Source organism: Melospiza melodia, chromosome 5, assembly GCF_035770615.1.
Source record: "Melospiza melodia melodia isolate bMelMel2 chromosome 5, bMelMel2.pri, whole genome shotgun sequence".
Taxonomy (NCBI): Eukaryota; Metazoa; Chordata; class Aves; order Passeriformes; family Passerellidae; genus Melospiza; species Melospiza melodia.
The window spans coordinates 84,197,824-84,222,978 of NC_086198.1; the positions used below are offsets into that span (position 1 = coordinate 84,197,824).

At 36.8% G+C, this 25,155-nt stretch overlaps 1 protein-coding gene across 7 annotated transcripts in view; it reads right to left on the minus strand.

Moving 5' to 3' along the window:
• KCNIP4 (potassium voltage-gated channel interacting protein 4) overlaps positions 1-25,155 on the minus strand; it is a 388,652-nt gene that overhangs the window by 43,717 nt on the left and 319,780 nt on the right. For 3 of the 7 annotated variants that reach the window (XM_063157713.1, XM_063157712.1, XM_063157718.1), the window contains exon 2: positions 292-393. The exons of the other annotated variants lie outside the window; for them this stretch is intronic. In XM_063157713.1, the coding sequence (XP_063013783.1) occupies positions 292-393 (102 nt within the window). The remainder of the gene's footprint in view (positions 1-291; positions 394-25,155) is intronic. 7 annotated transcript variants of the gene reach the window in all.

Consider the following 25,155-nt stretch of genomic DNA (forward strand, 5'->3'; position numbering starts at 1 on the left):
TCACTTGTCAACTAACTTGCAGGTCATAAGTGCCAAGTGATAATCTTTGGTTATCCCCTCTGCTGCAATTGCCAAGCTCCTGTGTGGCAGACTGTGGCACTGGTCTCTTGCCATCTTACTCTGCATAGACAAATCTGTGCATCGCTCCGTTTAAACCTCAATAAACCATATGATTCCTTCAGCAGATATCTTAGCTCTCAAATGAGCAGTTAATGAAAGCATAATTTTTGATGCATGCAAACCTAAAAAAAAAAAAAAAATCAAATGAAAAAAATGAAAAATAAAACTTGCTTTGAGTAACAGGAGATGTCGTTTTGGCAGCCGAGCAGGGCAAGAGCTTCATAAGTCGCTCTTTAATGCTGCGTTTGGTACTGTTCTGAGCGTAGAGGAAACCTAAAAAATATATCATCAGGACTGTTAACAGAGGCTTGAGAACAATTTCTGTACATGCTGCAGAGTTCATCATTAGAGCAGAATGCTGATGGGAAAAGGCCAAACAGATTGCAGCCACCATGAATCGCAAAGGGCAACCAGAATTTTTGAACAGGACAACAAAATTTTTTCGTCTTTGTATCTTTCCAGCATCTTTCCAATACAGGGGATTTGTTTGTCTGTGTGCATCTCTTGTAATATTCTTACAACCCACCTTAAATCATCTAACAGAGATGTGTCAGATTATTAATTCGAAACAACAGAAAGTAAAAGAAGGTGTGTAAAAATTTTTATGTTAAAATATTTTAAAGAATTTATGTCTATTTCCTTTTGGATTTTTAAGATGGAAAACAAAACCAAACGAAAATAAAATCTCAAAGATATCTTTTGTTGTCCTTTCTGGCAGACTTCTAATTCCATGGCTGAGCTTTCCCATATAATGAATTCGGCAGTTGTGATAACCAGTCTGGTACTTTTGCCTTTTCTGAGTAGTAAAATACCAACCATCATGTTTAGTCAGTCTCTCTTTAGTACGTGGCACTCTACATATATAAAATATAACTATTATTTATAGTTTTAAAGACTATTTTGGCTGAATAGCTAATGTTCATGTGCTATAAAGCAGCTGAACAGCATCACCCTTATTTACTGTGATGGAAGCTGTTGGAGTATCTTCCTTTGAGGCAAAACCAACCATCTTATAAAAAATGGGTGATATGAGCAAGCATTCTCTGGGTGGATATTTGCTGCAAATGGCAGACTTAACACCTGTAAAACAGCTCAGTATCTGATTCATGTTCCTGAGATAGGCAGAGCTTGGCTGGCACATCATGCAACTCCCGCACTTCTCATCTCAACTGCATGCACAGAAACACAAACACTGCTCTATGATGGCTCTTACTACAACAGCCAGAGTGCAAAACAGATGGGGCAAGAGAAGAAAGACACAACTGACAGGTCCTGTGCTAAGGGCACAGGCACCAGGATAATCTTTGGTTATCCCCCCTGCTGCCATTGCACTGAGTCCTGGTGTTGGAGACATGACGTAGAACAGTTCCCAAGCCATCTTAGGTATATGCTTGTATTTGGGAACAGCAAGCAAGAAGCTTTAAGGATATTAAACTTTGTAAATAAAAGTGAAAAATATCAGTTTGTATATGAGTAAAACATTGAAGGAAATTAAAAAGAAATGAGAAAAACCAGGGATGACTCAGCCACAGCCTGAAAAAATCAACCAACTTTCAGCAGACAAATTCTGTCTCTGAGTGAGCAGCAGCTCTGGTGAATACACAAAACAACCCAGTTTCAGCTCAAGGTCAGAGGGACCTAAATGACTATCTCAGGAAATGTCTAAACCTTTTAATACAAATAATGAGAATGAATACACTTTTATCCCATAGCATCAGCTCAACTCAGAACATAGTGCAGATAAATGCATAAAATAAAATGCAATTTGGGATCTGATGGGATCTCAAATTTCCTATTTTTAATTTGAGCACCAAACCTGAGCCTTTAAATGGGTAGCTTGCTGTCTCAGCTGGCAGTGCCTGCTGTATCAAAATATGTCTGTACTGTATCTACCTGAGCATGAAAGAAATCTTTTTATCAGAAAGATGTTTTTATTAGGAATTCTTCTAGTATAGACATGATGCAGAAATATCTACAGCTATCTTGCTTGTTTGAGTAAAGATTTGCAAAGCTTACTATACACTTATATAATTGCATAGGTCCACACCCATGTAATTACTGATGATGTATACAATGCTTAAAAAACCATAATGGGATGTATTATTTCTAAATGGTTTGAAGCTAAAAGCCTTGAGTAAATAGACAATTCTTTTAACTTTTAACACACAAAAAGCTCATGGAAATCAATGCAAGCCATATGGGCTTTGCAGTAATATGATTAAGGTCAAAACCAAAATAATATATATAGGAGAAAGCAATATCAGAGGAGTGAGTAACTGGGGAGAACAGCATAGCTCTATACTCACTTCTGGCAGCTAATTTAAAATTTTGACACTATGGTCAGGGCAGAGGTGAGGGGATTGGTTTATCCTCTCACAGTATGAGAAAACAGCATGGAAGTTTTCGTTCCCAGTGGCTGCAGTTAATTCTGCAGCTACTGCTGTAATGATCTCCTGATCAGTACTGCAGCTTTCAATGTGATTTTTCATGAGCTAAAATAAAAAAATATATTTAATACAGGGAAAACATGCTGCAAACTGAGCCTATGCTGTGTCATAACACTAAAGGTGATCATGAAGATGAAATATTTGAATAATTTCTGTGAATTCTGTATCTATTTGCAGTTTGAAACAGGTCAAGGAAAAATCTTAACCTCTAATATGAACATTAAGAAGCTAGTTAATCTAATAGATTAAAATTATTTACACAGTAGGAAACACTTATTACCAGTCCTTAAAGTGGCTGGTCATGAAAAGAAGAGCTATGAAGCATCAACACACGGATAATGATGGACTGATGCTATTTCCTTCAAACTTCTACAATAGAATAATAGTAATTCTTAGCCTGAAGACAGATATGCTGGAGAAACTGAATTTTGCAGATTATTTTTGTTGTTGTTGGGTTTTTATTTTGCTTTTTTTCCCTCTTAAAGTATGTTGACTAGAAATGTCATAGCTCCTTCCCCTAACCCAGTAAGGCACAAACTCCTCTAGGCAAGATGTGAAGGTTCTTCAAATTAAGGTTAGTTCACTGGTGCTGCTTGCTCTTGGATTTAATAACCTGTTTCCCTGCAATGAAAATCAAACTGTGAGACACATTTTTCCCCAGAATTCACCATGGGAGTGCCCTAGAACTCATCTCTCTATGACACCACGTGGAATTGTGGGCAATTGTCCCCAGAGGCGCTCACGTTTCACCAACAGTTCTGTAACTGGAGCGTGGCTCACATATTCTCACACCGTGGCAGCCCTGCACTGCTACCTGTGCACAGACAAGGGGCACACAGCACCCTGCGGGAGTGCCTGCCATTTAGTATGATTTGCACCTGTAATTGCAACAGATAAATTCACCAATGACTTAAAATCCTGCGTAGAGATACTTAAACTAGAGAACTGTAACTTATCAATTGAGGTTTAATATCAAGAGGAAAACATGTACTTAAGGCCAGTGCAATTTTTCCAAACTGCTGCTTTTAAAAATTGTACTTGACCAAAAGCATCTCCAGGTTGTTGCCATGTGTCTGCCCTAGTCACTTTTTTACCACAGTGTTGACACTGCTGGTTGTCAAAAACACAAAAATGTGTAAATTTCTATAAGCTAAAAATTATAAGTGATTAATAAATGACTGTATATTTCTAATCATATACATCTACACCTAGACTATCCTAACTCAGTGTATTTACTTTTTTCAGATATATGATCCCAGCTTTAGAAAGACAGAACATAGTACATATTGCCCTGTTGTTACAGAGACAGGTCAGACTACCCCAGGAAAGACCATCTAGAAAGGGGTTTTCAGAGGCAAAATATCTCCCTTTCTAAGTGTGATTGGTGTCTTTGAAAATTCTTTGTAGTCAGCATGAAAGCAAGGGCAGGTAGGCCACTTTTTGCAGCAGTGGCAGATAAATCAGAATGTCTATCCTAAACACCCACTAAGTGCACAAGATAGAACTTGCTGTTGCTGCCCTTGCCCCCAAAGCCATGCTCACCTTTCCTGCTTTCATCAAATATTCTCTGTTCACAGAAGTACCCTCCTGCCTCATTGCTGCTTTTTTATAATGGGATTTAGGTGATAAATATACACAGAAGGCATAGTAATCCGAGTCCCTAAAAGCTTTTGGGGCTGGTAATCATCCTATTTAAGAGGATGTTTCTAGTTCAAAAACTAGAAACAATTCTTCCAAAAATTTCCTCCATGACTGTTAGTGAAGGACAAAAATCACATGTAAAATACCTCTTTTTTTTTGCCCGCTCCTTTTTCTCTTCATGCCTTTTTATTTCTGTTATTTTTTTTTTCCTTCTCAAAGTCTCCCTCCTATATTTGGCAAAGACAGCAAGTTAACTCACACTGTTTAAATCTAACACTGCTTTTTAGTCAGCAGCATTTACAATCCACGGGCCACCTCCAATGCCTTAACAGTACAGCTAAGGTCCCAGTAGAGCTGGAATTTGGATTTTGTTCACCTACAGGATTTTATGCCTTTCCACAAAAAATGGGGGGAAATTCTCTTTTATATTAGTTCTGGATATGATATTTTTGGAAGAGATTTAGCATAAGATCCGAAATCTAGGCTGGACAGATCGTTTTTTTAAATACAAAACTTTGAGACAAAAGTGACAAGACTCTGAAAACCGAAAGGGAAATGCACTAAGTGGTTTCTTGACATGATGATTTGTGCTTCATTTCAGCTGTATGACGGAATTTCTCTCAGGGCCTTAAGGGCTGGCAGCCCCACTAAACTGTTAATGGTTCATCACAGATGGAGTGGCAGGGGAGACAAAATGAAGTGCAGGTTTCATATTCACAGTTCAGGACTTGTGGAAGAGAGAGAAATCAGGGTACATGTGCCTTCTGTGTAGTGAGCTTGGGAATAGAATGAAATTATGTACAATATAAATATTTATAAGGCTCAGCCTCGGTTCTTTGGTAGCACCTGCCAAGGAGCTGTGTGGGTTGTCAGTTGGCTACGTGGTAGATCATCAGCAGTCTTTGACAAGCCAGGAAAACATTCCTGACAATCTCATTTGTCTGTACATGTGCATTTTATTGATTCTTCCTCTACTGACACTAGCTTCCTGTTTTTCATTGCAATATATACCTATCAACTTCATTGACTACTAAAACCCTATAGATCTCATCAGATCACCCATGAAGGTACTGAGTTAAAAAATGAATGGCAGCATTGTAGGGAATATCTTAGAACTCTAATTTAAAAGTCAGATTGCTCTCCTTCACTTTAAATTCTCTTGTACATACTGTTATAAATCAGTCTCCCAATGGCAGATGCAGATTAGGAACTGATAGTTACACTTCTCTACCAATAAATTAGAGATCAGAGCCAATTGGGAAGTCTAGAGGCAACGGGATTTGATTGAAAATGAAGGGCAAAGAACCAGTGATCTTGTCAAAACCAGTAACTACAGTTTGGCATTTGTAGGATTGTCAAAGGAAAAAGGATGAAAGAAGAGAGGATTAACTAGTATCACTGGAGAGAAGAAATAGAGTAGATAAGCATCAAAGTATAAAGGTGATAAAGCAGAGAAATGGCCATACTTTTCTCTTGACAGTTTTCATTAAATTTCCCAACTACAGCTTTATCATTCTAACCATGCCTTTCCATGATATATATGCAGTTTTTCAATCTGAGAAACTGCTTATGTTATGAGCAGTTTCTATACAAATGCTCAATGTAAACACTATCTAAAACTGCTATAAACATCTCCAGGGGCATAAACACTGAAAATTGCAGAGAGTTTCTTCAGTGTAATACTTGAAAATGTACAAGTATGTCAAGATGACAATTAATTTAATACCACTTAACACATTTGCACACACGCTCTCTAAGTGTGTGTAAAACTAAGCTGGTCCGCTATGACGTATTTATACCAGAATAAGAAACATATTTATAATTGATCACTTGTTTTCTTGAGAAAAATCTCACTTGAAGTGGACCATGTGAGCATATGAAAAAATGCACCATAAGTCAGATTTACTGCTGCGCTGAATTGTGCAGTTTCCTTCCTTTCCTCCTCCTCCCTTTTGTTGTTTATTAGAAGTTTTTATCTATCTGTAAAGCATGCAAATGCTCACAGAACAACTTACATCAACAGAAAGTTATCCATCTCATGGGAATCTAGAGAGAAGACAGATTAAGAGGTTTTTTAGACAGATGAGAGATCATTCTCTCTGTCTCTTCGCAAGCAATTTGGTGCCACAGAAAAAGCAAGTGATGCTGAGAAATAGCAAGTGATGCTGATGCACTGCAGACAGCTTGTTGATACAAGGACTGAAGAAGGTGGAAACTTGAGTAACAGTGAAATGGGCCTTAACACTGGGCAGACACTTCTGGCCACCTCTGTGTTGGTGTCCCTGGTCAGTGAAGAGCCTGAAGGGCTGGCACCAGAGAGGGCACAGTGGGGACAGTGAGAGGACCCTCCAAGCATTCAGCAGGTCACAAACACCAACATAAACCCATAAAGAAAAGCTGTTCAAGAGATTGAATTTCTACTAATTACTAGATTGAATTTATCTGGTTTAGTAGAGATTCATTGAGTTTTGCAGTGGAGGAAAACTAATTGATGCTTCAACTGAAATGAGGGATGTGTTCTAACCTGGAGGCTGAAAACCAATGGCACAGTGCATGTGCTGTAAAATATGAAGGTAAAAAAGGAAAACCACCATTGTAAGAAGACTAGAGAAAGCAACTGAAAACAAGAAAAAATTAGTCTACCAAAAGTGAGTGACAGAAATCAAATGGATGGTATGAGTTGAGCTGGAATGAAAGAGTTCAGTAGAGAAAGGAGAAAAATAAAAAAGAGCAAAAATGCTTAAGAGGAGTTAATAATTTGAATGAAACAGTAAAGAAATTTTAATGAAAAAAAAAAAGGAGACCTTTCAAATATTCATTACCTCTGAATTTAGCTTTTTATCTAAACTGTGCCAATGCCATATGTGAGCATGTTCAGTGCTGGACTCCGACACTCACACGTGCCCAAGGGGACAGCAGCTGGAGCCAGAGCAGGGACAAGGGCGTCCCTGGTCTGTGGTTTCACTCTGGCTGGAGCCAGTGGGGTCTCTGTGCCATCCCTGCAGTGGGTGCCAGTCCCAGCCCCCAGGCTGGGTGGGTGTCCTGGGAAACACCCACAGCAGCTCCAGGGGGAGAGAGATTCAGTGCCAGTGGCTGCAGCAACCCCCAGGTGTCTGGTACCACCTGCACGGGGGAGAAGCATCTGTGTCTCCTCCAGATCACGTGTGTGGAGCGTGCTGTAGCATCCCTTAACAAGCACACCAGTATTTTGTGGAGAGAAGACTTTTCATACTCATTAGGAAAGTTAAAGCCCAAAGAGAGATACTTTTAATGAATAATTTGAGGAGGATACCTTCACAGTGTTCACGCTATTATCTAATTAAGATGAGTGGAAATAATTAACCTGCAGTGCTCCAGGCAGTCATTGTAATGTGCTTTTTAAATGTTTTATAGGAATTTAGAGACAACTGCCACAAAATGGTGAAATTAAACCAGCTCATGCTTCTCAGTTCTGCTGAACTAGTCGCTGAGTCAGCTATCACCTAGGTCAGTCAGGAATAGGTAAATTCCAAGACTGCTCCCAAAGTCAACAGCAAATTTTCCATAGACTTCTGTAGGATTTGTCTGGAGGTTAAATTTTATATTACATGCTTAAATTGCTAATATTTTTCTGCAAATTTTTTTGGTTTGGGTAAAGCTGATTTTGGTTGGGGCTGATGGTGACATCACACTATCTTTGCACAGAAGACACCACACCTTTCTGGCATACTAAGAGTTTCCAGTTGCTAAGCTGCCAGTCTTAAGGTAAAGTGCTCTACTTTCCACTGATAATCTGTATCCTGCTTTCAAAAAATTAATTTTTTGACTAAGACAAAAGAAGGGCAGAAAAAAGTAATGAAGATGTTACTTTTCACTTTTGCAAAAAAATCTAAAGAAAACAAAAATTGTGCCATTCATTAAAAGCTTCATTAAAAATGCTATAGAGAAGAAATAGAACAAATTGGTATCACTTCTTCCTCTTCAGCAACTAGCCTTAAAACTAAGTGCAACATTATGTTTACATTTACATTTCCTTTGTACAGAGGTTATTTACTACACACTATTTGATATAATTAGATGCAGTACCCTCTACTAACAAAAAAGTAAGAGCAGTGTTTTATTTCAATTTTTTTCTGGTTTCCTTAAGAGTGAGGGAGCTACTTTTGTGGTTTTTACAACTGTGTGTACAGCTCCATCTTGAAAACCACTTCTAGGCACACAAGAGGTGACAGTCTAAGTTTGTTAGAGCGTGGTGCTAATAACACCAAGGTTGGGGGTTCTTTGAATCTGTAATTAAAACACCTGGCATGTGAGCATGATGGATTTTAGTAAGACAGATTTGCAATCAGACTGGCTAGAAGTGAAAAATATATTCTTGTCTATCCCATCCCATAAGGACCACTGTGTAATTTGCTACAAAATGCAGAACTTCTAGTCAACCTTCTCATCCATCTTGACTACAGTTGCATTCAGAGACTATAATTAATTTCAGATAGGCTGAAGAATTAATGGTCTGGATAGCAGTGATCATATACTGTAACTTTTTCACTGGAGTTCTAAAAGTATTAATTAAAGAAGTCCCTTTGAAGCAACAAAATCTTTAAGTGGTGAATATGAGAACGTAACTGACAACAATTCCAAGTGCAATTTAAAGTTTCATAAGAATCAGGAGTCATGTATTTGCTGAAATATTATACACTATGATGCATTTGCACCATTTTGATATAATGTTTAAATAAGTTTAAAAAAAACATAATTTTTTCCTCTTAGGAAAAATAAGTCTTTGGCTCTGTGGCAGACTCAAATGAATCCCTGGCTGAGGGTCCCTAACTATTCCTCTCTTCCTTTACAGCGTTTTCCATGGCAGCATCTGACTGCCTAAGAACAGCCCTTTCCTTTGCAGAACTGGTTTTATTTCCTGATGCAGCTGAGAGCACGTCTCTGAAAGGAATTCTTTCTAAATGCCTGGAGTAGTGATGTATTTGGGTGGGATTGAGAATAAATGCTAAACCTGGGCAAGTGTGAGCCTACCTTGCTGTCCAGTTCACATAACACTGACATGATCTTGTTTTCTATATCACATAGCTGGAGAGAAGGTGCAGTGTCATTGAAAAATGAGAAAATAATGTTTTCCTGCTAATCCTTGCAGAAGAGAGAAATTACGGTATTCCAAGATACTTTCTGAGATTAGAAATTGCATTTATTGTCCTCTTTATTCAAGAAAGTTTTGAAAGGCATCTATTATATTTTAGCTAAAGGATACCATGTAAAGCAAAACCTTGAAAAGATTAACTAGAAACCACCTGAAAAATGTTTGATGATTATACACTGCCATAACAATGAGATTTATCTAACATGTGAAATATACAAAAAAATCAAAAAATCTATTTCTTTTAGTTTTTCTACTAATTACAATGCTTTCAAGACTGGTTAATTCACAGAGCATTATGAGGGCAATTGGAGAAAAGGCCTTTGGATTTTGCCAGCCAAAAATCCTAATAAAATTAGTTCCTTGAACAAAGAAATGTGAAATCTGGCTTAAAAAGCAATTTTGAAACCTTTGCAAAAAGCATTAGGAAAAAATTTTCAACTGAAACTTTTCATCATAAATGCTTTGCTAACCATTGCAAAGAACACAAAGCACTAACACTGAAAGACAAAATAAACATCACTTACTGAATTAGAGTTTAAACGTTTAGGTTTTGGACAGCTCTTTAAAGATGCTCTTCTCTATGAATGAACAATTGCATGCACAGGCACACACACAAACACTGACTGCAGCATGCTAATGCTGATAACAACTCTTCCCTGTGGCAATTCAGGTTACAAGATAAAAGAAATAAAGTGCTGCAACAAGTGGGGTTTGGTTACTTCCTCCTGACTTTTTAACTAATAAAACATGCAGTTCTCTGTGGTTGAAATGTTTTTTCAAGTGCTCAAATTCTTCTCGTTTGCCTGCAGCTTCAATTTCCCCACACAAACTTCATAATTTAGTTCTCATCCTTTGTGTATTAATTACATTCCTAGTTCTAGTATGTCCTGTACTCTGTTCAAAATCTGCTACTAAGATAAAATTCCTGCCTCGACAAAATGCTTCATTCTGACATGGAGTTAGTGCTTGCTGCTCTGTAACATGGATAGACACCTCTTCTAAACTTTTCTCTCCCCATTGTTCCTCCAGCAGTAATACTCCTTTCTCATCTTGAGGAAACTCTCCACACTTTAAATATATGCAACTCATTTCGAGTAGTTACCTTAATATATGGTTGATGTCTTCCTTCTCTTAGTGATCTCAGCTTTTTATCACCCAATTCTCTGAATTTCTAAGACTTTCAGAATTTCTATTTATATCTGTGCATGCACAAGGAAATGAAAACTGGACCATGTTCTTATTTTTCCCATCCCTTTAAACTCTTCTATTTGTGCACTGAGCTACAACTAGATCAAATCTTCAGAGAAAAGTAAAGAACAGTGAATGACATGAATAAGGGCACTTAGGGGTTGCATTGCTTTGTATTTTACTTGAATTACATTTCTGCTTTTGTCAATGACTCCTTATCTATCTACTCATCACTTAGGTCCTACTACGTGTGGGAGGACAAGAACATTAATTTATATTCACACAAGACTTACACTTGTAAATCCAAGCTGACTCTGATCCTTAGGCAATAATGTCATACAGGATGATTATAAATTACAGGATTTTTCAAAAGCTTGAAACAATTACTAGAAAGAACAAAAGAAAGACCTGTGGCAGCTACTGAATAGGAAGATGTGCTTGATTTTAACTCCAGTCAAAGAGACTTTGCAGTGCTCTGTCATGAGCTGCATGAAGCAAATTCTTACATTGAGAATGACAGAACTTTCAACTGTGCAGGAAGAGCAAGTGCTGTGACCCCAGCTCTCGTGGACCTAATTCTTGTGTTTTGAGTCAGGTATTTCCAAGAAAGTTGTACTTTGATGATCCTTGTGAGTCCCTTCCAACTCAGGATATTTTATGACTCAGCTTGTTGAAGAGGATCCTGTATCTCATTTTTCGCTTGCTTACTTGGCGTCAATCAGAAAGGAAAATACCTAACTTTTGAACATGAGATCCTGGTGTAAGTCAGCTGTGATTTATGTGCTATACATAAAACCCCTATGTCTTTTTCATTTTCTATTCCTAAATGCTTTTTTAATAGTGTTCAAAATTTTCAGCTAAACCAGTGTAAACCACGTATGACAACATGTGTCGGCTGTGGTGAAAGGAGTGACCAAAGGAACATCAATTTATGAGTCACTAAATCTGGGAGAAAGAATAAGTAGGAAACCCACTGAGTGCTGCAATGCTCCCATAGAGGAAACAAGGACAGGCAAACTTCCAACAGAGAAAGAACTTGCCCCAAAGGTTCTATCATGAATAAAATTAAAAAAATTCCGTAAAGTCCCTTTAGAGCAAGGGTTATTGATTCTACCAGGACAAATCTATTCAGTTCAGAGACTCCCCAGAGATCCTGACAAACCACTCTCTTGCCATGCTAGAATAAATTGCCCTACTGATACTGGTTTTTATCAGACCTAAAAGCACAGAAATCCACTTGCTATATTTTTTACAGAAGGCTCTGATAGGTGGTTGGGGGTTTTTTTAGTTTTCTTTTCCAAACCACTTCCAATCTTAACTGCAATTAAATAAAATATTTTGGATGTTTTTATTATTATAGTTTGGCAATTGTCCTCAAGCTGATCTCTTGTCTTCCAATAGCCCATCCACACTGGGATATTGGCCATCTTGGGAATCTGGAAACTGTTGCCAGGATAAACTGAAATTCCTTTTTAGTTTCTCAAGGCTTCTTCAAATGATTTCTTTCCCAGTGGAACACAAAGAAGCCTTGTTTTAAAGAAATAATTTCAGATTATCTCTTCAGAATCTTTACAACATATCACTTCAGATCAATTGCCACAGTGAACTCTTTAAAGTGTGAAATGTGGAGACTTCCCAATAAGTCTCAGACAATGTAAATAAGGCAAAAACAAAAAAGGAGAGAAAAAAACGTTCATTATGGATTCTTACACACGCATGCACAAACTCATACAGCACAGCTGTCTAATGTCAGTGGCTAGAGACAGGAGCCTTGCTGTCTAAAATGAGATCTACAAAATCTAGTGGTATTTGTTGCTCAATTTAAAATCAGGTGATCAGATAGAGATATAACCATATTTATATATCGATAAATATATATAAAATTATATAAATTTTTAGAAAAAAATATGTCATACTGAGAAAAATCTAGAATGACTACATACATTTTATTAATTTTTAGGAAATACACTAATTAAGTCATGACCAAGTAAATATTATAAGTAGATATGTAAATCTGTAGCAATTTCTTAAAAAGAACAAAATAGAAAGAATAATCTTACAGCCCTTGGCATACAATTTTCCAGTTATGTTTGAATAAAGCTCCATTTTTCTGGTCTAAGGTAATTTCAGCAGATGTACTCCATTTCTTATTATGTCCCTTAGGTTTTCATGCAGTAAAAAGTACATTACTTCTGAGAAGGTTCCTCAATGCCTAACAGCTAACTGGTGAAAACCTATGGAAGAAACACATGAGCAGCAGTAAGCTGTTCAATTTTCAGTCTTTTCTGCTTGTGGAATTTAACTTCAAGTAATATCTGAATACAGAAAATAGTTCATTGTAGGTCTTGTTTTACACATAATATGGTGTAAAGCACATAATATGGAGTATGGTGATTTTAACTCAACGAAAAAGCCCTGAATTCGGTTGAACAGAATCCAAATTCAAGAAGATTGATACACTGTTAGAAGCCATTTGGTTTGGTGTTCTGTACTACCAGTCAGGCATCAAACTGTGGTTGGTTAGTTTAGAGTGCAGAATACATTAAATTCCTGTGTGAAAGTTCTGTAACTAGAAAAGCCCACAAGCACTGAGCAGTCCAAACACAAATCAGTAACAGAGAGTGTCTCAAGGTGCTCCACTTTGTGAGCCAGTGCAGAAGCTGATAAATTAATAGATATTGTTGATCTATTTAAATGAAGTAAAATAGATGAGAAGTGGATTTTAGCAATGATCTAAAATCAGAAGCAATGACTTGGCAAACCAGAGTACAGGAAATGAGCTATGAACAGAGTAGGTTGTTTGTAAAAACTTACAGAGACAGCTTTGGAAGACAAGCACTAGAACTAGTATCGATTATTAAGGACTGGGAAGCAGAATTTAAACAATAACAGAGTGGAGAGACATTTGTTTAGAAAGTATCTTTCCACTTCGAGTCTTGAACACATTGACAAAATTATATGTTTGTGAATTTTTAATACAGAGCACTACCAATACTTACAGGAAGACCAACAATTCTCACTTTATCGAATAGAAATTAAGAATAATGAAAGCAATTTGGTGAAAGAAGCAGCAGGAAGGGAAGGACCCTTTTAAAATACCTTCTGAAAAGCCCATGTACATCCAATTAATGTAATTTTATTTGCAGACACTAAGAATTTAAAAGAGAAATCCATAATTAATCAGAATTTCTTCCCTCCAATTTAGAATTATATTGAGCTAGAAAGCAAATTCCCAATTATGGATTACATATGAAAAAAATATAACAGGTACAAAAACATGAGCCGAATTTTTTTTTTAAAAATGCCTAATTCAACAGTTTTTAAAGGTCTGCTAGGAGATACAGAACAAAATGTTGTTCACTTATAGAATTAGGACACTGGGGACACAGAAAAAGAAATAGATTTATTTAATAAGGAACCATAATAATTTCAGATATTATTTCTGATATGTGTTTAATGATAATTTTTGTGACTTACATGCACATTTTCTTATTAAGAAATAAAATGTCTCTACTAGTTTTGGCAACCTCAGAAGTGAGAAAAAAACCCAATAAAAGCAGTAATAAAAATCACGGAATAAACATACTGAAAGAGAAAAAAATATTCTGAACAAAACAAGCTGATCTTTTTATAAATAAGTGGAATTATTAAATTGATACTCTTAAACATAGACTGTTACACCAGGAATATTTGCATGAAAGCCTTTTTCTCAAATAGGACAGGAATCTCTCAGAAAATGCCTGTTTGGGTGACCTGTGCCACAAGGAGATTTATTAGCCAGCTCAGAAAAGTAGAGCAGTGCTCTCACTCTTCATTTTCTTTCAGATCACTTAGGCTTGGGGAAAAGAGATTTGGGGGAATTGTCACTTTGCACAGTCAAACCAGTTTGAGTGGCTGCACTCCACTAGACAGTGACACAGAGGCTTGTACCATTCTGTCCGCAATTACCTACAAAGAAAATCTGTGCTCTGAAACTTCAGCAAATTACTGAGGTTCAGGAAGAGGGCCAGCAGGAAGATTTTTCTTTGAGATCTCCTAATAAAAAACACTGGGACTGACTGAGAAAAAAGGATAACTAATGAACCATCAGCAATATTTTTGGTGACTGTTTGGAATAAATGATTAATGATGGCTATATTAGTGCCAGGTAATTGAGCTTTAAAAAAAAAATCTGTAAGTGTTTGGTATTGCTTTTGTTTTTGCAACAAGTTTTTTCAAAGTGTCGTTTTATTTATAATTAATCATTTTTAGAAAGTCTTTAGACTTTAATATTGTTTTTGCAATCTAGGGAACTTTTATTATTGCTATCTAAATAAAAATTAATAAATAAAAAAAAGAGTTAACAGGACAAAGAACATTGAGAAAGGAACCTACTGACCCATTGTTCAGTTTCTCAGAATCAATAAGCAATTTACTGCAGCACTCTGTTACAGTATAGCTTAATGTGTTCTTGAGACCAAACCTGGCTATTTTTCAGGGTGCAATACACTGCAAATTAGCATCTGCCATTTTCTTTCTCTCCTTGAGTAGCCAGTGACACAAGCATTATGGCAGTTAATTCAGAAATAAAACCTCATTACTCAACACATATATATATCTTTAGACATGTGAACAAAATACTAATGAAACTGTTTTATTACTGTGGTCTATTTTTGAGACTGAACTAACAGATGTGAGAGGACAATAACCACCCCAGGGTGGAAAATGTCTGTAAGAAAGCAGTGGATAGCAATCTCTCCTGCTGGCAAAGCTGTAGCCAGGAGTGATTGAGCCTTTAGGGTCCTGCTGATATTGGGGTTTTTACAGGCTCTTTTGTCAGACAGAACCACTTCCTGATTAACTTAAAATAGATATGTGCTAATTCCTTTACTTAAAGAGTTGCCAAATATTACAACAGGCTGCCCAGGGAAGTGGTGGAGTCACCATCCCTGGAGGGATTCAGGACATGTAAATGTGGCTCTTTGGGACACAGCTCAGAGCTGGACTTGGCAGTGCTGGTTGGACTCAACATTCTTGGAGGAGTTCTATGATTTGATTAGCAGATAGAAAATACTTGCACTGAAGTAAACCAGTGTTTGTATTTATATACAGAAAATTCATTTCTAATGTCTCCTCGGTTCTGAGTTGACCATTTTTGAAACCACCCTGTTCAGATGAATTTTTAGCTTTTAATTATGACTGTGGGGCAGATGTATCAAAGGAAAAAAGCTTATTTTTAAATGAAACTGGTTTTACTGGTGTATTTCTAAGTTGGAATGCAATTTTTCTATGTGTGATTTATACATATATATATTCTTTAAAACATTTTTAAAATATTCACCTGGTGAATTAATTAACACAGACTTTGTAAAAGCATTATTTATTGTAGTTGCTAAACATTCCTTATACATATTTGTGTAACTAAAATATATAATTTGGCATTTGCTATTTTCATCTCATCCCCTCAGACAATGATGCTACTAAAAAAGATGTTGCATCACTTGCATCAAAACGTTTCCTAAAATGTCTTTAGGATATAATATGCACTATGGGAATGCATAACAATAGCAAAAATGTTATTTTATTCCCTCAAATTAGTAGTTCATAGCTTTTAGACTGTGAGCTTTTTCAGAGTGGCAAGAACTTTATCATTTCACTTATATGCTGCAGGGCTCACTACAGCTGAATAAATGAAATTCTTAGAACTGCTTAATTAAAATTGTCTTCACTGCACTCTGTGTGTGAAAGGGCTCCACTGCATTCTTTAAGAGGTGGTTCCAACTGAAAATACTGTATTTCTAAATAATGTCAGTAATTATTTCAAAATAATAAGAAAAATTATGTGCAAGTTTATCTTAGAGATGGAGATTCCACCTCTTGGAAGGCACATTTAACACTTGCTACAACAGAAGCCCAAGCCTAATACAATCTTCTGAAATATTGTTAGGATGTGTTGAAATCTCTCATAGTATGAAGTCTGTAGCAATGCTCTGACCTAAATGAAGAACCATTAAAGAATAAATCAAAACCTGCAAGTAGCACACATGGCTCCTTCCCTTAGGATGTTGTCTCAAAAACAAAAGCAGTAATTCCAGGAGCATAAAGGCAACAGCAGCAACAGCAGCAAATGAATGAATGAATGAATGAATGAATGAATGAATGAATGAATGAATGAATGAATGAATGAATGAATGAATGAATGAATGTGGTGATTCTACTCAATCAAAAGAGCTAAACCATCTTAGGATACTTCAGGATAAATTTGTTTGAAAAGTTTTGACAGAAGTGGACATAGGAAAGATAGAAAGTAAGGGAACAGCAGTCCTGTACCTTCTTGAAATAGTTTGGATGGAAAAAAAATCAGTTCTGAATTAAATCTTATGAGGATAATGATTGTTCTGTACAAAGAAACTATTTAACTAAAGAATGTTTCAACTAATTTAATGAAACTATCCATCTAATGATGTTCAAAAACTCAAAGATGATGTGTATATATATGCTAAAAGCTATGCTGGATATTACCCAGACCTCTCATGATAAACTCAGTGAAAATTATATCAAGGATGGCGAGAAAGAGATCATACTTTCTTCTTGAAGAAGTAAAAAAATACTTGAATTTTATAAATTCAATCTCATACGAGGCAGAAATATTGTCTTGCTGGGTTGGTAATGAGATGCACATTGCCTTTCAGGATTAAAGTCTGGGTTGGTAATGAGATCCCACCTTCCTTTTGACCTTAAAAATGGAAAGACATCAGGAAATATATTCTGGAAATTTAGGCCAGCTAGCCATGTTATTCTCTAGCCTCTTCCTTGTCAACTGAGCATTACTATTTATCTATCCATATTTCTTCAGAAAGACAGTGAAATCTGCTGCCACAGGTTGTGGTCTTATTGAAATGTTCTTTACTGTATTTACTGTTAGTTCCTTCCAGATAGCAAATCCAGGGGAATATTTGTTGAGGTATGTGGAAAGCCATCCTGGTCCTCTTTTATTGCTGGCTGTTTGGAATACACACTTTATTTTGAGAACAGAGACATTTCCAGTCTAAATCTCCCTTATGAGAGCTGCAGTCCAATAATCAAAACCACCTACAGCTGTGTTTTTTTCAGTAATACCACTGTGCATAAAGATATACAGCAAGAAAATGTTTCACCTTTTTTCCCCTCTCTTGCAACCAAAAGAAAGAGAAAGGACCTACATGTCACATGCATATATTAGAAGTACTGGATGACTAAAACTTGAAAGGCCCATGTAATCCTGGAAAATCCTGCATGCTTAACTAAAACAGCTTCTTTTCACAGTCAGAATACCAAGTTAGTCTAAATTATTTCATTAAAATGTCAAAATAGGACTGATAGACTTTGAGCCCTCCACAGAAAAAATTTTGTCTTTCAGACTGCTCCTGGGTGTTTTCCATTATATTTCTTTCTGTACTCCAATAAGAATCACACTAATGATCTGAAACGAAAATTCGCCCCAGGGAACATCTGATTAAAATGTCAAATATTGAGGAACAATTATTCATCAGCAATCATAAATTTATAACAATGATGGCAGATGAAATGGTATCATTTTGCAGCAAGCAATATAGTCTCCAAGAACAGGTGGATTTGAAGCCATTGCTAAGATTGAATTATGTAGACAGAAACAATATGGAAGAGCACGTGGAAGTGACCTTTGTTCTGATTGACTAGCACATCCTGTTACACATAAAAGTTCATGGAGAATGAGTCATTTTCACTGACTTAGTAGATTAGCATCACCTGGGTATCACTATTACATATCCCAGTCTGTGTAACAGAAATGACTGAAATCACTCTTAACAATGAGAAGCTGCATAAAAAATGTGCAGGCACTGGGCAGATATGAACTACTGCAGTTACAGTGAAGTTACCAAGGCTATGCTAGTTTGGATTTGGTTGCTAAAATGCAGTTACATTAGAGAATTGAAACTGTATTGTATCATGCTTGAGCAGTGGATAAAAAAGGAAGCAAAAAGAGCATTCCAAGATGCATAAAATAACATTTTCATTGAGCACATTTTGCTTTAGCTGCTCAAACATGATAGCCAGAAAGACAGTTTTGCAAGTCATTTAATACCACTTACAACATAAATCATTTACATTTTTGTGCAAATAATAATGCAGGCATTTTTTAGCACTTCTGCTGAAAAATGTTGATGAAGAAAGACTGAAAAAAAAAAAGGCCAAATATTCATTATGTGTCATTAATATTGTAAATACTTCCAAGCTGAGTTTATTGATGATATTCAAAAAAGGGGGGGATATTATAACTTTCTATATAGCATAAATGACTGATTTTGGTATTATTAAAAGGCTTTTCTGGCCAAAATCTACTTGTGAAAATCACATCCTAACACCTGCAAGTTACATGAAATAACTTCACAGATCGTGAGATCAAAATAAGTGTTCTAATGAAAGGTTTGGGAAGAACTGTGAGCACGCTGGAGACAGGATTAGAATTCAAAGAGATTTTGTCAGGCCAGAAAAAAAAAAAAAGTCAGTTGAGACAAGAGCAAAGCTCCCTGAAGAAAGAATGACTTGGCAAAATTAGTAAAACTTCAAGTATGGCTTTAGAGCAGTGTCAGGGAAGAGTTTTTCAAGGACACAGACCTGTAGAAGCGAGTTCACAATGAGCATCAGGAGTGAAATGGCCTCTGATGGAAGCACCTTGGGAAAGCAGGGCATTTTTTTCCCTAAGGAGGATAAGACTGAAGGGAAACCATATAACAATCTTCACTCTGTGCAAAGCTGTCACAAAACCCAGAAGCACATTCTAATGCCTGTTGGGTCACAACAGCATGTAATAATCTTAAATTTCAGAAAAAATGTATAGTAAGGGTTGAGATTTTTTTTAAAGTCATTCTATTATATGCAATCAGATTTCTTAGGCATTTTGTGGACTCAGCATTGCTTTAGTTGATTCAAAACATTTGTCAGAAAGGGCTACAGCCTTAGACTAGGCAACAGAATAAATGCCAGCTGACAGCATCGCCACCTTTGTCTCTATGATAAGTAACAATTCCTTGTGGGGAGCAAATGACCCCCATAAATTATCAATCCCTTTCCTTCTCTAAGTACAACCTATCAAGGAGCTTCAGCTGGCTCAAGTGTGACTTTTGTTATATCTTTGAGGCAGGATTTGTGCCTCTATGGGAGTCTATGTTAGCATAGCTGCTGATTAAGGCTGACCACTAACACACCACTAACCCTGGTTCAGAGCTGGCTGGTACAGTGCTGTGAGTGACCTCCCAGCAAAACACATACACAGGTTCCTGAGGATGGACTCTTTCCATCCTCTCCACCTTCACATACTTGAATAATGGATGGTTCTGGCTGTTCAGTCTTCCAATAAGGCTGTAATTAGTAAATATTTATCAAGAATGTTTTATTAAGTGCATTAAGGAATATAATAGCATCTAGCATAAGTTTAAAGAAGATACCAAGGTATCTAATTTTACAAAACCATGCAACTATGAATCGTCAATCTTCACCTACATCAGACAACTTATTATTTGAGCCCAATCTAATTAACAGCTCCTTAAAGATCCTGTTACCAAAAGCTTTCTGAAATCGAAATATTTCTAGTTTTTCTTCTTGTTTTGGGTGTCTTCCTAATCAGCATCAGGAAACAAAAAGTGTTAACAACTCAAATGAAGACAAAAGATGCATTTTGGTAACTGCATTTTAAAAGTCTGTACACTATTTTCCTCAGTATGTATTTCCATGTCTCTGTGAAGGATAACCACTTAGGAATCAGAACTGTCTGTAAGTCTGATGAGGCAGAAGATCTGTGGCAAGATCAAGTGTGCAGTTTCAATTATTGAAACAACATTCCTTCTGGCTTGTAGCAACCTTAGTGCTGCCTCCTCCGGGGTAAAGAGTGGAAAAAGCAGCTATTTAGTGGTGTTTGGGCTCTGTAATGTTTGTGTTTGGCACTTAAAAAATCTAATTTCCTGTGAGTGGGTCTTATGTTATCATCCATCACAACCCTTTTGTTTTGGCTCCTCACTAATATTGCCCATAACAGCTTGGACTGGTGGCCGTGGTCCTTCCCAAGTGCAGAGGCTTGGACCCAAATCAAAACAGACACTGGTCAAACAGCATGGTTTAGGGCAGAACCAGCAGCACAGCCACTTTCTCTTCTCCTTTCTCAGGCTTTAATGACAGGCCTTCTTTATCTAATTTTAGGGCGCCTGGACTGTAAATCTACTGCTGTCACCAGACTGTATCATTAGTAACTCAAAAGCACTGAAAGCTGAATGAAAGCATCTGTCAACTGAACTTTAAAATCACCCAGTTATTTGATTGTTTGGACACATTCATTGGGAAGTATACACCAGAAATTGTGTGTTTATAATAGGCAGATATACTATTTTTTCACATGTCTTCCTATACATTTCTTACAACTCACAACCAGCATTTTGATACTAAGATCTGTGCTCAGAAAAATAAGAAAAAGATGAGTTAAACTATGAACTATGAGTTTAAGTACAAAATACATGCAAACCCAGTCAATTCTGCTTAGTTCTGAAAGATGAGCCAAGATACACATAAAGTTTATTACATCAAAAAAGTATTAAAAAAATGTTTGGCATCACTAGTACTTGTTTTAAAGTCAGTAGAACAAAATGCTCTTTTCAGAGGAAGTGGTATCTATTCTACATCAAAACAAGTCTGAACGCTAAATTTATTTGGCAGTAGAGCTTGTCCCCTGTAATATCTAGATGAGAATTAGTGGAAGAAGTTAAGGCATCAGAGCTAGCACTATCAGAAGTCACATGCCAAGATAAACATTTTCGTGGTGGGATAATCACTGTTTCTGTTAATAAGCTCTTCCTAGTCACTATATGTCTCATACAAAGCCCCAAAGTAATAAATTTCAATCAATATGTCTCTGCAACTTCAAGCTTTTCTCAGCTCTGAGATAATTAAACTCGCTGCTCCTTTAGAAAGAACATTTCTTGAGAAAAAACAATTTCAGTCAGAATGTGGCCCTTGTGATCTAAGAAATCCTAAATCATCTGGGCAGCAAATACGTGAGGGAAAAAAGCAAAACAAAATATTGCAAAAGAGCTGCCATGGGAGCTTTATGATTTACATTAAAGCTTTGCTATCAAAATCACCCCTGGTGTGTAACACAAAATGGATACCCAAGGATGATGAGGCATTCAGATTTGAAACCCACTTAAACAATTCAGCTTTATGCCTTTGCTTTTCTACATAAAAAGCAAACTCCAATACTCATCAACAACTAAAGCTTAAAATACACAGGGATTGAGCTATATTCAGGCAGAGGTTACACAAATTATTATCCTCTTCATTTTACAATTTTGAGAACTAAGCAACAGAAATTATAAATCATGACTTTAAAGGGAAACTTAATAGAATGGAAGAAACTTGTGTACTGCACGAGATTCTTCTGATATAATCTCCACAAAGTCTCCCATCTGTAAATAGGTAACAAACACATTGATCAGGCACAGTTAGGTGAATTGAAATTTGGGGGGTAGCCCATGTACTTGCTTCAAATACCCAAATAATTGCATGTTGGAGAGAAAATAGGAGTAAGTTAAGCTGCAATGAAAAGGCTACAGGTGCATGGATTTGGTCAACTAACAGATCTAAGAAGTTTTGGCATAAAAACACCTGTGGCAACTTCTTTAATGGCTGTTGCCATGGAGACACAAAAAAGGAAGGGGAACAACTTTGGGGTATTAAAAAAGATGAAAGCAGTATATGTGACTGCCACGCTGCAGTTATCATCTTGGTGGTTGAGAGCCAAGTTTATAACAATAACAACAAGCCAGAATGTTTCTGAGATCGGTGAGCGGAACCAGCCCTCTCTTTGTTCTTCCAGTTCCCTTCTTGTTGGGCAGGAAAGACAAAGAGATGTTTTAATGGAGCCTATGAAGGGCATTCAAGAAAACAACAACTCAATATGTGAAGAAGGGGGTATATATTGCTTTCCTTCTGTTGTTTTTATTAGCAGCATTCAGGTATTTAACCAGGAAAATAATACTTCTTTATGGTATACTTGCAAATCTTGCAGTCATTCAACACTTAGATTAGCCAACTATTTGAGTTTCTGAAACTTCCTACTCACCCAGACAGTATCAGTTTAACAGACAGCCTTATCAAGGATGTTTTTATTTATGTCTCTCCTTACTTCTCCATCACAATTTTTTTAAACAATTGTTTTACCTCATTTAATGGGCAAATTTCTCTTCACAGCTCTTCATATGAGTATTGAGACAATACCTTGTAGCAAATATTAACACCAAAATAACAAGGCTTTTATAAAATATTTGATGGAATAAACAGTATTAGTCTAAATAACCTAACAACAGGAAAGGTGAGCTGGACAAAGGATCCCCTTATTTTGAAGTGAAAGAGGAAGTAAAAATCTGCATATATTACCTGATCATAAAATGGCCATCAACAACTGATCTGAAAAGTGACCATGACAGAAGAATGCTTTAGAGAAAGTTTAAAACTCTGAGTTTTTGGTATCAAGCAGAAACACTCAATGATAGAATGCAAAATTCTGCTCAGTCATGTTTGTCATAGATGAACTGAAGATGGAATAGTGGAAGACAAAAATTCCCAGGATGACCTGAACTTGTTTAGCTCAGTTAAGGGAATACCAAGAAAGAATATGTCTCTTGTCAGCAAATATATCAAAAATGCAAACTTGAGAACTGGAAATAATGCTCTGTGAGCCAAAGAATATTAGAACAAATGCATATGAAATGACTGTAAACACTCTGTAGCTGGATGCTAACAAAATTTTTATGTACCATGAAGCCTGGACTCCTTCAACTGCTCTAGTAAGATCAAGAATATATCTAGTTTCAAGGTAAATGTTTGGTAGCACAGCACAAAAGATTAGATGATTCAGTGAATGACTATTTACCCAGGTTTTTATTTCCACTTGCGCTCGGTTTAACTGGCAAGGCTGTGACAGCAGTGGGGTGGCTGCAGGACCCTATGCCTGGGCAGGAGGATATTTCCTGAAGGAAGTTTCAGCCTGTGGAGAGACCAAGCTGGAGGTGCAGATCATGGGAAGGAGACCCAGAAAAGGGAGGAGCACAGAAAAAGGAGGAAGGAGCTAGAAAGGGAAACTGTTATGGACTGACTGCAACCCTTCACTCCCCTTCTCCCTGAGCTGCTGCCATGGAAGAGGAGGTAATAATGAAGCCAGCATCCTGTCTTTATGTCCTTCCATGAACTTTTCAATCACATTTCCCCCCCCATCCTGTTAAACAGATTCTGCTAATGAATTACTGATCATTGGATCTCACTAGTCATTTCCAGCTACACACTCTTTCCTGTAACAAATAACTGATTAGTTATTGATCAGTAACAGCTCTACAACTGTTTTCCTTTGGCTGCTTGCTCCATCACAGACTGCTGTTGAAGTCTAAAATATCATTAGTTATGTAACTGCAGAACACCAGCAGTTTAGACTGAGTTGTCCAGAGGTGTTTGGAAGATTAGAGAAATAAAGGAAAGGAAAACACTGCTCATACGTCAGCCTGAAATAAGATGAGAGTGATGTGAATGAAGTCATCTTCCCTTGGTATGCTCTATTTCACTTTTAAGAAAGAGAAAAACAACCCTTTATCTCATCTTGCTGTTATGAGAGGAACCATGAAATTTGATACGCTGGGTCAGAAACACCAAAGTATCAGTTAGGAAATCAGAATGCAAACTACAGTATGGTCTGAGCTGGAAAACTCATGCTGTAGCACTGCAGCAAAACAGCTTCTAAAAATCTCTGGTTAGTTCTTGGAGAATGTAAAAGGAGACATTGCTTAGGGAATCCAGGAGATTTAGTCTTGCAGTTATAGAAAATAACCACTGGTTCTACAGGAAAATATGCAAAGATGAGCACCATAACTTATAAGTCAGGGTTTTGTATCTCTTCCCTAAAGTTTTCCCTCTGGAAAGGAATCAACAAATAATCTGCCCGAATCTCTTCTAAATTCCTCCATTGATTTTTTTAGAGCAAGTTCTATCAGGATCATATTTAAGAGAGGATAAAAGCAGCTAGCTAGAACCAAATCCTATCATAACTGCTTGAGGATTTGTTGAAGCAGGCTGAATGCTGTTTTCTCCTAATGTCCCAGGAGACCATATTGTGAACATTAAGTTCCTTTAGAAACTGCGGCATTCTGAAATACCAGCCAACTTAAAAGACTATTGCATCTTCCTATTTCATTTGGTTGACTTTTATAGCCAGCAATCATCACAGTTTTGTTAAATCTCCCTTTGCTGATAACTCCTTAAGCTGTTATTTTGGGTTTACTTACCAAAACAACATTTTTAAAATGTAAATCTGGTTTTCAGTCTCTAGATGCTGTCTCAGGATATAACGTTTGCCAGACAGTGAGCATTAGTAGTGAGAGGTAAGATCTCCCACAGAGATCTTATGACCAATGAAAATTCTCCCAAAAGAATTTAGCCTCAATTGCTAAACATCCATCATTTTCCAGAGCAACATTCTGGTTCACAATTAACCTCCTCTGGATTAAACAACAGTTACGGCATGTAGTATGTGCCACCTGTAAAAACATCCAATACACTTTATCCTGTCTCTAGGTATCTCATCAAATATTAAAA